The sequence below is a fragment of the Stegostoma tigrinum genome, chromosome 26 (genome assembly GCF_030684315.1).
Source record: "Stegostoma tigrinum isolate sSteTig4 chromosome 26, sSteTig4.hap1, whole genome shotgun sequence".
In the NCBI taxonomy this organism is placed as follows: domain Eukaryota; kingdom Metazoa; phylum Chordata; class Chondrichthyes; order Orectolobiformes; family Stegostomatidae; genus Stegostoma; species Stegostoma tigrinum.
Genome location: NC_081379.1, coordinates 40,142,723 through 40,157,150, shown reverse-complemented (window position 1 = coordinate 40,157,150; position 14,428 = coordinate 40,142,723). Strand labels below are relative to the sequence as shown.

General features: G+C 42.8%; 1 protein-coding gene across 6 annotated transcripts in view; it reads left to right on the top strand.

Moving 5' to 3' along the window:
• Window positions 1-391: 391 nt before the first annotated feature.
• slc2a11b (solute carrier family 2 member 11b) overlaps window positions 392-14,428 on the top strand; it is a 37,342-nt gene continuing 23,305 nt past the window's right edge. The window contains exons 1-5 of one of the 6 annotated variants that reach the window (XM_048556558.2): window positions 392-742; window positions 5,293-5,391; window positions 6,415-6,575; window positions 9,792-9,916; window positions 14,153-14,282. In XM_048556558.2, the coding sequence (XP_048412515.1) occupies window positions 5,389-5,391; window positions 6,415-6,575; window positions 9,792-9,916; window positions 14,153-14,282 (419 nt within the window). In that variant the 5' untranslated portion in view covers window positions 392-742; window positions 5,293-5,388. The other 5 variants (XM_048556556.1, XM_048556555.2, XM_048556557.2 and 2 more) reach the window with 5 other exon arrangements.

Sequence of the window (14,428 nt, the reverse complement as noted above, 5' to 3'; positions counted from 1 at the left end):
TGGCATGTCCATAAGGACCCTCACCAACTTCTACAGATGCACCATAGAAAGCATTCTACTTGGATGCTTCATGGCTCACTATGGCAACTGCTCTGCCCAGGACTGTAAGAAACTGCAGAGAGTTATGAACATGGCCCAGACCATGTTGACCTTGCTTTTGTGCATGTCGTGTGCAGTTGTAAACCTGTATCCCTCGTTCTGTCTAAGTCCCCTATGATCTGTATGTCCTTGTTTGCTATGGTCTGCCTGTACTGCTCACAAAACAGAACTTTTCACTGTACTAGGGGCATGTGACTACAATAAATCCGACCAAATCAAATCCAGGCTGACCCTGCAGTGCACTGCTGACAGAGTAGTCAATGTTGCCTTTGGTGACCCAGATCCCATTGTACTGGTTTGAGGAGGTCAGTTTTCCCCAGGGTCTTGTATAGCCCTCGAGCTTTCTATATTCAAATTGCCTGCCCCATGTCTCTTTCCCAGCTTTCCGGCTGGAAATCAATGTCCTGAGGCCACACGAAACGCTACCTAAAGGCAAGTGTTTTCATTCTTTGTTGAAAATGCTGGGACATTAATACTCCACCAGATGACCATTTGGGAGAGTGGAGAAGAAGACTGCGTGGAGCTAGAGACGTGAATGTTTCTGTCTCTTTGGGTACCCTTGCTTTAAATCCGCGAGAATCCGCTGAGGTCGAGACTCTCCTTTGCGACCTGCTCATTTGAAGGAAAATCCAATCAGAGGCAGGTGGGTGTAGATTTTACTGTTGGTTAACAATAAAAAGCCAAATGTAACTGTAATCCCAAACAGCAACGTCGACAGCAATGGAAACCCCAGAAGGTGAAACTCATCACCGTAATAGAAAGGTACCGGCTCCCTCTCATTTCTCGGCAAAATATTAATTAGTAGAATTAAAAAAACTCATGACTAAACAAGGAATGCCCAGAGTTCATGAGTTGCAGCCAACGTTTCCAATTGTATACAAAACTGCATTGAGCACATCATTCCCTAATTAAATTCTAGGAGCGAGTTTGAATGGGGCGATTATCTCCCTGAGTAGTGGTAGAGTTGAAGAGAAAAGTTACTGTTGGAATTTATTGGAGAGGGAAAAAAAACCAGGAAGTTAGCGGGGCTTGGACTGTTGTCTGATTTCTGGTGTTTGTTGAAGTGATGGGCTGGCGGACTGAGAAACTTTCGCAGACGTGTGAGGGTGAAAACGATGGAGAGACAGAGATTGCTGAAGAGGAGCGCAGAGGAAGGTGGCAGGGTAAGTCGCGGAGAGAGCGACAGGGAGAGGTGCTGGTACTCTGTATTCCACCCTGACAGATTAGCGTTAAGTTTCTCTGCTTGTCGGACCCCTGGGGGAAGGGAATGTCTAAAATCAGGTCGAGGGCTTTGCTTGAACCGCGAGTCTTTGTGGCCGTGTGTGCGTGTGTGATTTAGGGGAGTCGGGGACAGAGCTATCGGGAAGAGATGAACGATGTTTAAATCGGTCGCTGTTCTCCAGCAAACAGGACAGGACAGTTTTCCTTCAACTCTGCACAATTCGCCCAAACTGCTGGGGCTTTTCCCCCCTTTTTTTCTCTCTCTCCCGAGATTATGTATATTACATATGTATATTATGTAAATACATGACGTATATACATACGTATATGTATATATGTATACATATGTATATTGTGTATATGTATTATGTGTATACATATGCATATTATGTACATGTATTATGTATATGCATATGTATATTACAAAATGTATCGGTGTTTAGCTTTTGTTCACTTCATAGTCTGTTGCTTTTGGGACGCAATCTGTTGGCTAAAGGACATCCCAGCCACCGGGATTTCTAACAGAGCTGCTGACTTCCCTCTGTATTGCTACTGTGCAGTGAGGCTGGACTCTGACACTGTACCAGATACCGCCGCGCCCAGCAAACAGAGATCACCCCATGACTTGGTCCATTCAATTATCAGAGCCGCTGGGTGCCTCAAATGTATCTAAATAGTGTCCTGCGTAAGTAAGAAATGATTAGGATAGTCAACATGTTATTGAGCAAAGGAAATTGTGTCTCCCAAGCTTTACTGAGTTATTTTTGGGTAAGTGACCTAGAAGATTGATCAGGGCAAAGCATTAGACATTGTTTGCTTGGACTTCAGTAAAGTCTTTGATAAGGTTCCACATGGTAGACTGTTTAGTAAAGTTAGATAAATTCAGGGTGAGCTTGCCATTTGGGTACATAATTGGCTTAATAGCAGGAGACAGAGAGTAATGGTGCAGGATTGTTTTTTGGACTGGAGGCCTGTGACCAGCGGTGTTCTGCAGGGATTGCAACTGGGTCCTCTATTTATTTGTTGTTTATGTAAATGGTTTAGATGAGAACCCAGAAGGCATGGTTGGTAAGCTTGTGGATGACACCAAGATTAGTGGTATAGAGAACAGTGAAGAAGATTATCTAAGATTACAAAGGGATTTTGATCAATTGGGTCAATGGTCTGCAAAGTGGCAGATAGAATTGAATTTGGATAAAAGTGAGGTATTACATTTTGGTAAAACAAACAAGGGCAGGGTTTATGCAGTTAAAAGTAGGTCCTTGGGTAGTGTTGTAGAACAGAGAAACCTAGGGATTCAGGTAGATAATTCTGTGAAGTTTGTATCACGTGTAGGTAGGATGATTAAGAAGACATTCAGCATGCTTGCCTTCATTGCTCAGACCTTTGAGTGTAGGAGTTGGGATGTTATGTTGCAGTTGTACAGGATGTTAGTGAGGCCTCTTCTGGAGCACCAAGCCCAGTTCTGGTTGCCCTGTTGTAGGAAGGATATGGTTCAGAAAAGACTTACCAGGATATTGCGGGAATGGAAGTGTCGAGTGAAAAGGAGAGGCTGGATAGGCTGAGACTTTTTTCCACTGGAGCATGGGAGGTTGAGGGGTGACCTTATAGAGGTTTCTAAAACCATGAGGGGCATAGACAAGATGAATGATAGGGTTTCCTTTCCCTAGGGTGGATAATTTAAGACTATGAGGTATATTTTTAAGGTGAGAGGAGCAGATCTTGCCTGTCAAGCACTGAAGACACATTCTCAGACGACATGCTGTGTGCCAACCAGCGTCTCACTTAGAACACCTCAGTTCCACTGAAGAAGGGACTTAACAAGTTGACCCTCGCAAATTGCAGACAGCTCAGGAAGTTGTTGCAAAGGCTGTCGAAGCCAGGCTGCACACTTAAAACAGGAGGTAATAAGCTACTGAGGTATGGCATCAGCTCCCTGGGGTTTTCTGCAGTTGTCTGCGTGCCCACCTGGGGAAAAGCCATGTGTGAGTAGGATGGTATGAGACAATTCTGAGTTGATGTTAATTTTAAGGCGATTTAATATCCCTTAAGCACATAAATCCCCTTAAACACATGAGCTTCTATGTCCCTTTCAATCCTTGGTAGTTAAGATTCTGCCCAATAATTCTGTCTTCATTTTAATGTGAGCATCACCGTAGGAAACAAAGCAAAATAAAAAGCAGAGTTCAGAGTGAAATTTGGTCATTAATGTCCTGGTAAAGTTGTAGGGCAGCTAATGAACACTTCCAAATTGATCAAGAAAATTGGTGGAACAATTTTTTTTTAACTTTTCCTGAACATGGCCTTAAATCGAGCAAATTAAACTGCTCTGGTTGTTTCAGTGCTTACAGTTCCATTGTTTAATGAATTGGGTTTTGGACTCTGCGAAGTCAGTTGCAATTTTATCCTTTGTATTCTGTGGAATTTGTTGGCGTCCTCTCAGGACAGCTAAAAATAAATCATTGATAAGGCATAGCTGATAAAACTCTGACAGCTGATGAGTCCAATGCAGTCCAGTTGATACAAGCTCCAAATCATAAAACCACTTCATTAGTGGAATTGCCTAGTCTAGCCACTCATACTGTATGCAAGCACATAGTGCAAAATTAATACTGTATTTATAATGTGGAGGTGCTGTTGTTTGTCTGGGTTGGACAAAGTCTCAGGGCACCAGGTTTATTTGAAGTCACAGTTTTTTGCAGCTCTGCTCCCAGAGATTTACAATAGAGTCTGTTGTTTTTGTCATGTGACCTTCGTTCTAAGAATTTACAGTGGTTTATAGTTATATCTTGCTAAGAACAGAATCATTCTAATGATTACCAAAGAGAAAAGTAGCCAGAAGCCAGAGGAGAAATAAGTGAAGCATCAAGTGAATATCATGTGGTCTTCCCTGAGGATAAAAATCCTGTCATGCTTCTTTCACTACAAGTTCTGATTGATGCGGTGTGGCACATATTTGCTGTATTTTTATCACAAGGGGTTGAGCTTCAATTTTTTTTACATTGACAAATCCACTTAATGTGCGATAACATCAATAAGTGGCTGCTTGACATAAGTGCCTCTTATGAATAGCAGATTGTCTGCCTGTGACGGCAGGGAATACATGATCAAATACTGTATCAAATGTTGGAATTTGCTGGTCTTGTGTCAGTCCCTGGTATGGATTATTATCTGTGCAGCAGAATTTTAAATTGTTATTGCTGATTTTTGTCGCTCCTGTGAACAGTCTTTTGTTTATTTGAAATATACAAGATAGCGTTACAGTAGGATGCTCCAGTTGGGGTTCACCTGCTCTGTCTGCTCCTTTTTTCTTCCCTTTTTTGTTCTCTCTCTGTCTCGTGTTTTTTTTTTCTCTTTTCTGTCCTTTACCTCAGTCTGCAGTGGAGCAGAGCAGGGACAGTGACCTGCAGGTGTGGAGCGAAAAATCACATTGAAACCCTCACAAACAGCCTGTAATGTCTACTTTGTTGGCTTTATTTTGTATTTTCCTAACTTCTGTCTGCCTATAATGTAGTGTAACATTTTTCTTTATTTTCTCTATGTTTTGTCCCTAAGATTTGAACTGAGGTAGTTTGTACCTGAGATGCAGCTGTGTTTTGATGACATTGTACGCTTTTCACTGTTCTTTTGTAACTTCAGTGCACGTAGCAATAAACCTAATTCCAATTCGAAAGCACACCTGTACTGCATACGTGTACAGTCAGAGGATTGGTTTGTGAAGTGACAGCCCTCTTTTAGATCCCTGTTGTAGACATTGGGACTGTTATTGTATCTTTCTCCTGTATTCCCACGTGACTTATTAAAGAGCTGACTCTGAAACTCTTGGTGAGATGTAAGTTGCTGGAATACTTTATTTTCTGAACTTCAGAGCAATGCTAGCTTAGCCAACAGCTCCCACAATCTCCCAAACAAAATTTTTTGGAGGGTGCCACGTTGTAAAAAAATGGCCTGCTTTTACTTTTTGTCTTGCAGTTTCCATCCGTCACTCTTCTCCTGGCAGTGTTTTCCGCAGGGATCGGAGGAACTTTTCAGTACGGATACAATGTTTCCATTATCAACGCTCCTACCATGGTGAGTCCCGGCTTGAATCTATTTTCATCTTGTCCGTCTACAGACGTTAAGGCTGGCCTCAGTGCGGATCTGTTGCTGCTCAATCTGCCGTTGGCACTTAATCAACATAGTTGGAGGTGGCTGCAGTGCTCTGCACAATTATTTGACAACTTCACAGACATCAGAGAGCCTGGCCAGCACAGGGTTTAACAGAATTGGTGAATTGCAACCCACCGACACTTGTCTGAATTTCAATTTGAAACAGAGCCGTGAGTTAGCAACTCAGCTGTGGCTTGGTGTTGTCTAAGAATCATTCACTGTCTGAATTCTCCCACTGCTTGGAAGGCTACAATTATGTCAAAGTCTATTGTGTAGGGGTAAATCCATCAAAAATCCATGAAGGGCAGTCGCTTCACTGTCTTCTCGTTGGCTCGATGTTGAGTGAAGAAGCTTTGGGTTTAAATTCTGGTTTGAAAATTGAACACCAGGATGACAATACAGTGCAGTGCTGAAGGAGAGCTGCTGTGTTAGGCGTATTATTGTTTTACAGACGGGGAGTGAAGACACGGCCTGCCAGCCCTGATCATTGAATGCTTTTTAAACAAAAAAAAAAATTCCTGGATTGCCTTTTCCACTTCCGCAGTTATCATGCCTCGCTTCTCCTAGGGCAGCAGCTGGTTTTGGATGAGATGCTGGGACATGTATGTAGGTCTCACAGTTAGAAGATACAGCCTGGATGTTCTGGGCTTTCCTGTTCACTGTTGTTCATACAGGAGTGTCCTGAAGAACAGCAAGATCATAAGCCAAAGGCTGCCGATAGGATGGGCCTTTTGAGTTGTTATTACATTGAGTATAGTATGAGAGATTATGAATTTTTAAAAATTAAAAATTCACACTTTCCCGTAATGTGTGAATGTGCAAAATCCTACGAAGACCTAAAAGTTAGCATTAGGTCTGGGCCATTTTATAAGCATTTTCTCTCCAATATAGTTATTGGTCTCTGAATGTCTTATTCTCAATTGACATATTCTGTCAAAATTCCAGCACATACAACAATTCATTAATGAGACATGGAAGATCCGATACAATGACAACCTGGACAGAGGTTTGCTACGATTTCTGTGGTCTGCAATCGTTTCCACGTTCACCTTAGGTGGGTTTCTGGGGGCATGGCTTGGAGGACACCTGGCGATTAGATTTGGCCGGTAAGTCTCTCCACGTTAACTCTGAGTGCTGCAGCCTGCGCTGAATGGCATGCCCCAGTCATAAGTTGTCGATTGCTTCGTAATGCCATGCGGTGTTAACAGGCGTTTTCTCTGATATGGAGATTACCAAATATCCCTTATATACAGGTAGGAGGCTGGCACCTCGGATACACTGGCCAAAACCTAATGTAAAATGCAAACAGCTTACCCAGTGATCATTTAAAGCCGGTGTTCATTTCCTGTCACATTGCCATGTTTCATCCAAGGTTGGAAGAATTTATGTTGACTGTCCGCAATGATGGGTTGTAACTTTTGAGTGAGTAAGCATTAGAATATAGAACATTAGAACAGTACAGCACAGTACAGGTCCTTCGGCGCATGATGTTGTACAAACTTTTACCCTAAACCTAAGGTCTATCTAACCTCCACCCCTACCTTATACTATCATCCATTTGCCTGTCTAATAGCTGCTTAAATGCCCCTAATGAGGCCAACTCTACTACCCTCTCCGGCAATACATTCCACACCCCTATCACTCTCTGAGTAAAGAACCTACCTCTGACATCTTCCCTGTATCTACCTCCACTCACTTTAAAACTATGCTCCCTCGTAATAGCTACCTCCACCCTAGGAAAAAGTCTCTGGCTGTCCACTCTATCCAAACCTCTGATCTTTGTGGAGATTGGTGTAAATGTCTGCCTATGACTGTTCTTCTGACATTTCCACCAAGGATCTGCCAAAATTAGAGTAGATGATGGCAAACCAGCCCCATCTTCTTGTTCCCACCACCTCCCCGCCCGCCGAAAAAGAAAAGTGCCATAATTCATCATGTCCGTCCTGGCGCTCTGTATTTAAGTGCTGCAGTTTGCTGATAAAAAAATCCAAGGTTTGGAAATTCATGTCCTGGTCCTGATCATCCTGCTCAAGATGTATTCATCAGTTAGAGACATTGGACAGGTTTATTTCTCTTTGTCCTTGATGTAAAGTCACTGACAAGGCCAACGTTTGTTGCCCATCCCGAAATACCCTGACTGGGTTTCAAGGCCACTTCAGAGGGTGGATGAGTATTAACCACATTGTTACAGGTCTGAAATGTAACTGTGTAGGATGGCAAATTACCTTCCCTTTTTAGAAAGGTGGAACTAGAAGTGTTTTTAACAACAATCAAGCAATAGTTTGATGGTCACCACATGCAAGAATTAGCTTTCAGTTCCAGGTTTTTTATTAATTAAATTCGCATTGCCCCAGCTACCAGAGTGAGATTTGAGCACAGGTGCATTTGCTTGGGCTGCAGCATAGCTAATCCAGTGACTTTACCTCTGTACCGGCATTTCCCCATGATATAACACAAATAATATTGGAGCCGTACCCTCAGATGTGAGAGATATCTCAACATAAACATGTGCAGTAAACTTGTCGGAATATAGAAAGGAGAGCACGGATGAACATTCCTTTTGCGTTTAATTCCTTTAAAAGCATCACTTGTCAGACTATTGAACAATCCATTCCCTTCAGTGTGTCACCAGCAACTGAGAATTCATATTTACTTTGATGCTAGTAATTATTCTAGGAATGTCTTTTCTTTTCAGCCTCCAGACATGTATCAAACTAGAATGGTGACTTGTGCTTGTAACATTACAAGTTTCTGAAGAAAACTTGTTTATTGCTGGTGTCCTTCCCATTTTTCCCTCAGGCTGCTCCACCTTCAGTCATATGCCCTTCACCTTCCTTGGTCACACATTTTAAAAAATCCTCTTTAAATTTCACTCTGCCCCTTGCTCCTTGTTAGCTCTTACTTCAAAGCCTCCTGAATTGCTCCCACAATGTTCTGGCCTCTGGTTACCAGGTTTTAACTCTTTCCTCAAAGCTTGGAGGACTTTGAACACCTTGCTGTGCTTCCCATCCATATGATTGTCCTGCCTGCACTCAGGTACAATCCATTATTGTTGAGGAAATATCTAGGCAACACAATAAATTTCTGACCTGTCTAACTTCTCTCCCACCTATCTGCTCCTCCCACCTCACTGACCAATCCCCCACCACTCCCTACCTGCACTCACCTATCACCATCCCACCTACCTTCCCCAGACCCACCCTGCCCTCTCTCTATTTATTTCAGAGCTCCCTTCCTCTCCTCCATTTCTGAAAAAGGGTCCCGACCCGAAGCGTCAGCTTTCCTACTCCTCTGATGCAGCCTGACCTGCTGTGCTCTTCCAACTCCACACTGTGTTATCTTAAATCCCTGGGACATGCAACTGCTGATTGAGCCCAAATTATATCTAGATTTGATGAGGTCAGTGATAAATTGGACTCCAGAACTATGATTCTAAAAAGACCACATCAAGCCCAACTTGTCTCTGTTAGCTTTATTTCCTTGTTCTTATTAATGATCCAATTGCTCAAATCTCCCAAATATCTGATCTTATTCTCTTTAAATGTAAAATATAGTTGTTCAAGGAGAGGACCTGCTGTGGGGATGGCCAACTTGACCCACCCCCAGTGAAAAATATTTTTTAGCAAGTGTCAGCAAGAAAGCAGTGAAAGCAGAATCCGGCTTATTCAGAGAGCAGCCCCCTGTGCAAAGACCATAAGAACTAGGGACAAGAGTAGGTTGTTCAGCCTCTTGAGCCTGCACTGCCATCCAGTAGGATTATGGCTGCTCCAACATTCCTCACATCCACTTCCCTGCCCTTTCCCCATAACCCTTGATTCCCCGACTGATCAAGGATCTATCTATCTCAACGTTAAATGTACACAAGGACTCTGCCCTCACAGCTCTCTCAGGCAAGGAGTTCCAAAGACTCTCAGCTCACCGAGAGAAGAAATCCCTTCCTCATGTTTGTCTTAAATGGTGCCTCTTTAATCTGAGGTTATGCCCTCTGGTCCTGGACTCCCGCATGAGGGGGACTGCCCTGTGAGCATTTACTCTGTCAAGCCCCTGAACAATCTGAAGCATTTCATTGAGATCACCTGACGTTCTTCTAAACTCCAGTGAGTAAGACTGCCAAGCCTTTGCTCATTAAGATGAACCCAGCACATTGGGTTGCAACCTAATGGATCACATCCTGGTGCCTGTGAGGTGGAGCAAGAGGGGGACTGGCACACCATTAGTTCCACTGAGGCCTGTCCCTTCATACTGTTTGTATTTAATGTATGTATTTAATTGTCGTTTCGCGACCTCCAGTATACTCACTGTAGCTCACTTCTGTGTTTCAGGAAAGGGACACTTTTACTCACCAACATCCCTATTTTGGCTGGATCCATTCTCATGGGAACAAGTAGCTCTGCTGGAATGTTTGAGCTTTTATTTGTCGGCAGGTTTCTTGTGGGACTACATTCTGGTATGGAGAAGCTGCGGCAGTCGCAATGCACATTAACGATTTAGCTGTTGCCACACAGCACAGTCAATTTCCAAGTTTGTGAATGATGAAACTTGGAAGTGATGTAACCTGTGAGAGGGACACCTGTAAAACTACAAAAGGACATAGACAAGTTGGTGGAGTCGAGAGGGAACTGGCACGTCAATACAGAGAAGAGTGAGGTGGTGCTTTGATAGAAGAACATGGGGGTACAGGATAAAATGTGGGGTGCTATCCTCAAAGGGTCTGCAAGAGCAGAGATACCTGGATGTATATGTATATAAGGTGGTAGGGAAGGTAGGGCGAGCAGTTGGTAAATCGTACAATGCCCTGGGCTTTATCAATAAAGAGAACAGAGTACAGGAGAAACGAATTATTCTGAACTTGTTAAATCTCAGCTAGTGAGTTTACAGCCCTGGGCACCACATATAGGAAGGGTGTGAATGCACTGGAGAAAGTGTCAAAGTGATTTATGACAATCGCTCTGATGAGAAACTTCCAATTATGAGGAAAAGCTGCAGAAGCTGGGATTACGATCCTTGGAGGGAAGGCTAAGAGGAGATAGCGATTTTCAAAATTGTGATGGGAATGAACAGAGTGGATGGGGAGAAAACTGTCCCTCTCATAAAATGATCAAGAGGCCGCTGGTATAAGGGAATTTGCAAATGTGCTATGAGAGAAATCTTTAGCACACTGCAAGTAGTTAAAGAAGGGAATGGACTCCCTGGGAATCGGGATGGAGGCAGAATTGAGATATTCAAGAGGGCAACAGATGGTTAATTAAATTAAAACAATATTTAGGGCTATCAGGGGAAGACAGGTGAATGCCACTAAATTATAATGCTTTGTCGAAGAGCTGGTGCAGGCAAGAGGGACTGAATAGCAGCTTTCTGCACTGTAACAATTCTGTAATCTTCCCATAAAAGTTGAAAAATTCTGCTGCCCATGGCAATAAAGGAGCCCTTTGCACCTTTAGGCTGCAGGGTGTCTTAGAAATTGCTTTGCGAAGTCCAAAACTATCAACTTTTAGCTAATTCACGTGTTTCACATGCTTAAGGTTTTCTACTTGGTTAATGCTTCAAATTGTCTATAAATATTATTTAATACAGCAGGTGGCCTTTGGAATAGAAATTTCTGCGTGCTCCTCAAGAAATCTTTACTTTCATTGCAGTGGAGTATAATAATACAAGTAGACCATTCGGTCCAACTTCTCCATGCTGACCAGATATCTTAAACTGAACTTAGCCCTGTTATCCAACACTTGGCCCATATTCCCTCTAAACCCTTCCTATTCAGATACCCATCCAGATGCCTTTTAAATGTTGTAATTGTACCAGCCTCCACCACTTCCTCTGGCAGCTCATTCCATACACACACCACCCTCTGTGTGAAAAAGTTGCCCCTTAGATCCCTTTTAAATCTTTCCCCTCTCACCTTAAACCTATGTCCCTCTAGTGTTGGACTTCCTTACCCAGAGAAAAAGACCTTGACTGTGCATTCTGTCCATGTCCCTTATGATTTTATAAACCTCTATAAGGCCAACCCTGCGCCTCCAATGCTGTAGAGAAAGAAGTCCCAGCTTATTCAGCCTCTCCTTATAATTCAAACTTCCCAGTCCTGGCAATATCCTTGTAAATCTTTTCTGTGCCCTTTCTAGTTTAACAACATCCTTCCGATAGCAGTGTGACCAGCATTGTACGCAATATTCTAAAGGTGGTCTTCCCAAAGTCCTGTACAGCTGTAATATGACAACCCAACTCAGTGTTCTGACCAAGGAAGGCAAATGCACCAAATATCTTGATCACCATGCGATCTACCTGTGATGCCATTTTCAAAGAGTTCTCTCTTAGGCCCTTCTTCAACAACACTTCCCAGGCCACCACCGTTAATTGTGTAAGTCCTGCCCTGAGTTGCCTTACCAAATTGCAACACCTCATATTTATTTAAATTAAAGTCCATCTGCCACTTCGCCCATCTGAACAAGATCTCATTATACTTTTAGATAACCTTCTTCACAGTCTACACTACCAACAACTTTGGTGTCATCTGCAATCTTACTAACTGTACCTCCTATATTCAGATCCAAACTGTTGATATAAATGACAAACTTCCTGGGCCCAGAACTGATCATTGCAGCACAGCGCTGGTCACAGGCCTCCAGTCTGAGCAACAACCTTGCATCACCACCTTCTGCCTTCTACCATCAAGCCAATTTTGTATGCCACTAGCTAGCTCTCCCTTTAACATTATTAACTAGTTGACCATGTGAGCCCTTGTCAAAGGCTTGCTAGAGTCCACATCGTTGACTACTCTACCTTCATCTATCTTCATGATAATCTCTTCAAAAAACTCAATCAAGTTTATGAGACACCATCTCCCTTACACAAAGCCATGCTGACTATCCCTAATCAGTCCATGTCTTTCTAAATCCACACAAATCCTATCTTTCAGAATCCCCTCCGACTGTTGCCATTAGACTCACTAGTCTGTAGTTCCCTGGCTTTTCCTTGCATTCTCACTTAAACAATGGCATCACATTAGCCACCCTCCAATCTCCTGATATGTGGCTGTAGATGACAGAAGTATTTCTGCAAGAGGCCCCACAATTTCTTCTCTAAGTTCCCCTCAATTTCCTGGGATACAATCCTTGGATTGGAGGGTTTGCATTACAGGGAGAGGTATGGGCCAAATGCTGGAAAATGGGACTAGATCAGTTTAAGATATTGGGTCGGCACAGATGAGCTGGACCAAAGGGTCTGTTTCCAAGCTGTGTGACTCTATGCCTCTATGTAGCTTGATCCAGTCCTGGTGATTTATCTACCTATGTGTTTAAATACCCCCAGCACCTCTTCTTTTGCAATATGGGCTCTTTTCAGGGCATCGCTATTTATTTCCCCAATCTCCCTAGCTTCCATGTCTTTTTCCACAGTACATACTAAGTTGAAATATCCATTTAGTATCTCACCCATGTCCTGCGATAGGCATGTCACAGATAGACAACCTCGCTATGGAGAAGTTATAAATGGGTCATTTTATGATTGGCAAGATGTAAAGGATGGTGTCCCCCAGGGATCAGTGCTGGGACCTCAACTTTCTGTATAAATACCATGTATAAAGGGATAAAATATATGGTTGCTACACTTGTTGATGACACGAGGATACGTAGAAAAGTAAGTCGCAAAAAGAACATAAGGAAGCTACAAAGTGATATTGCTAGATTGAAAGAGTGGGAAAAATTTGCTAAATGGAATATAATTTGGGAAATGTGAAATTGTCCGTTTTAACAAAAAGGATAAAAGAGGCACATGTTATCTAAATGGTGAGAAATTATAGAGCTCTGAGATGCAGCGGGATCTGGGTGTTCTTGTGCATGGTTAGTATACAGGTCCAGCAAGTAGTTAGGAAAGGTAATGGTATTATTATTTATCACAAGGGAATCTGAACAAAGAAATAGAGTATCGGTGAGAGCACATCCAGTGTACTATGTACAGTATTGGTTACCTTATTTGAGGAAGAATGTTAATAATTGGAAGTAGCTCAGAAGATTTACCAAACTAATGCCAGGAATGGCTTGCCTTGTGACGGAAATTGGACAGGCTAGGCTCAGATCTACTGGAGTTCAGAGTAAAGGGCAACTTGATTAAAACATACAAAGATGCTGAGGGTTTTGACAGGGTGGATGTGGAGAGGATGTTTCCTGTTGTAGAGAGTCAAGAACTAGGGGGTAACTTATTTAAGACAGGTGAGGAGAATTTCTTTCTCGCAGAAGGCTCAGAGTCTTTAGAACCCTGCACCTAAAGTAGCAGAGAAAGGAGAGTCCATGAATGTTCTTAACACAGAGGTGAATTCATTCTTGGAACACAAGCGAGTGAAAGGGAGGTAACAATGCAGAGTAATCCAATCAGGTGTGAACTTGCTGAGTGATGGAGTAGACTCAAGGAGTCAAATGCTGCCGTGTTACTACAATACTAACTTCTTCAGCGAGCCTGTTTCTGTCAATCTGACTGAGATTAGACATTTGGAAAGTGAAGAATTCTTCCACAAATGTGAATTGTCTTTATTTACACTGTCAATCAAGTCATTGCATCTCTGGCTTGAGCATCCATATTGGGAAGGCAGTTTTCTGTGGGATAATGTGTAAAGATAGCACAGTGTACGATCAGAAGTGCCCATTAGTCAGAATCTAATTGTTTTTCTTTCATTGACCTCTTCTTGCAGGAGTCTGTCTGTGTGTGCAGCCCATGTACTTGGGAGAGATTGCACCCAAGGCTGTGAGAGGGGCAGCATCTATGGGAACATCAGTGTTTATAACTGCTGGAATTCTAATTGGACAGATAATGGGGCAGAGGTAAGGCAGATCCAGTGTCTAAAGTTTGTTGTCACAAGTTTCAATGAGTAAAAAATTAAAAGCTGACCCTTTAGCGTACCACAGCTGTCTAAATTGGCAGATGAGGTTGCTGCTAGTGGTAGGAATTCCTGGAAATCTGAATGGAT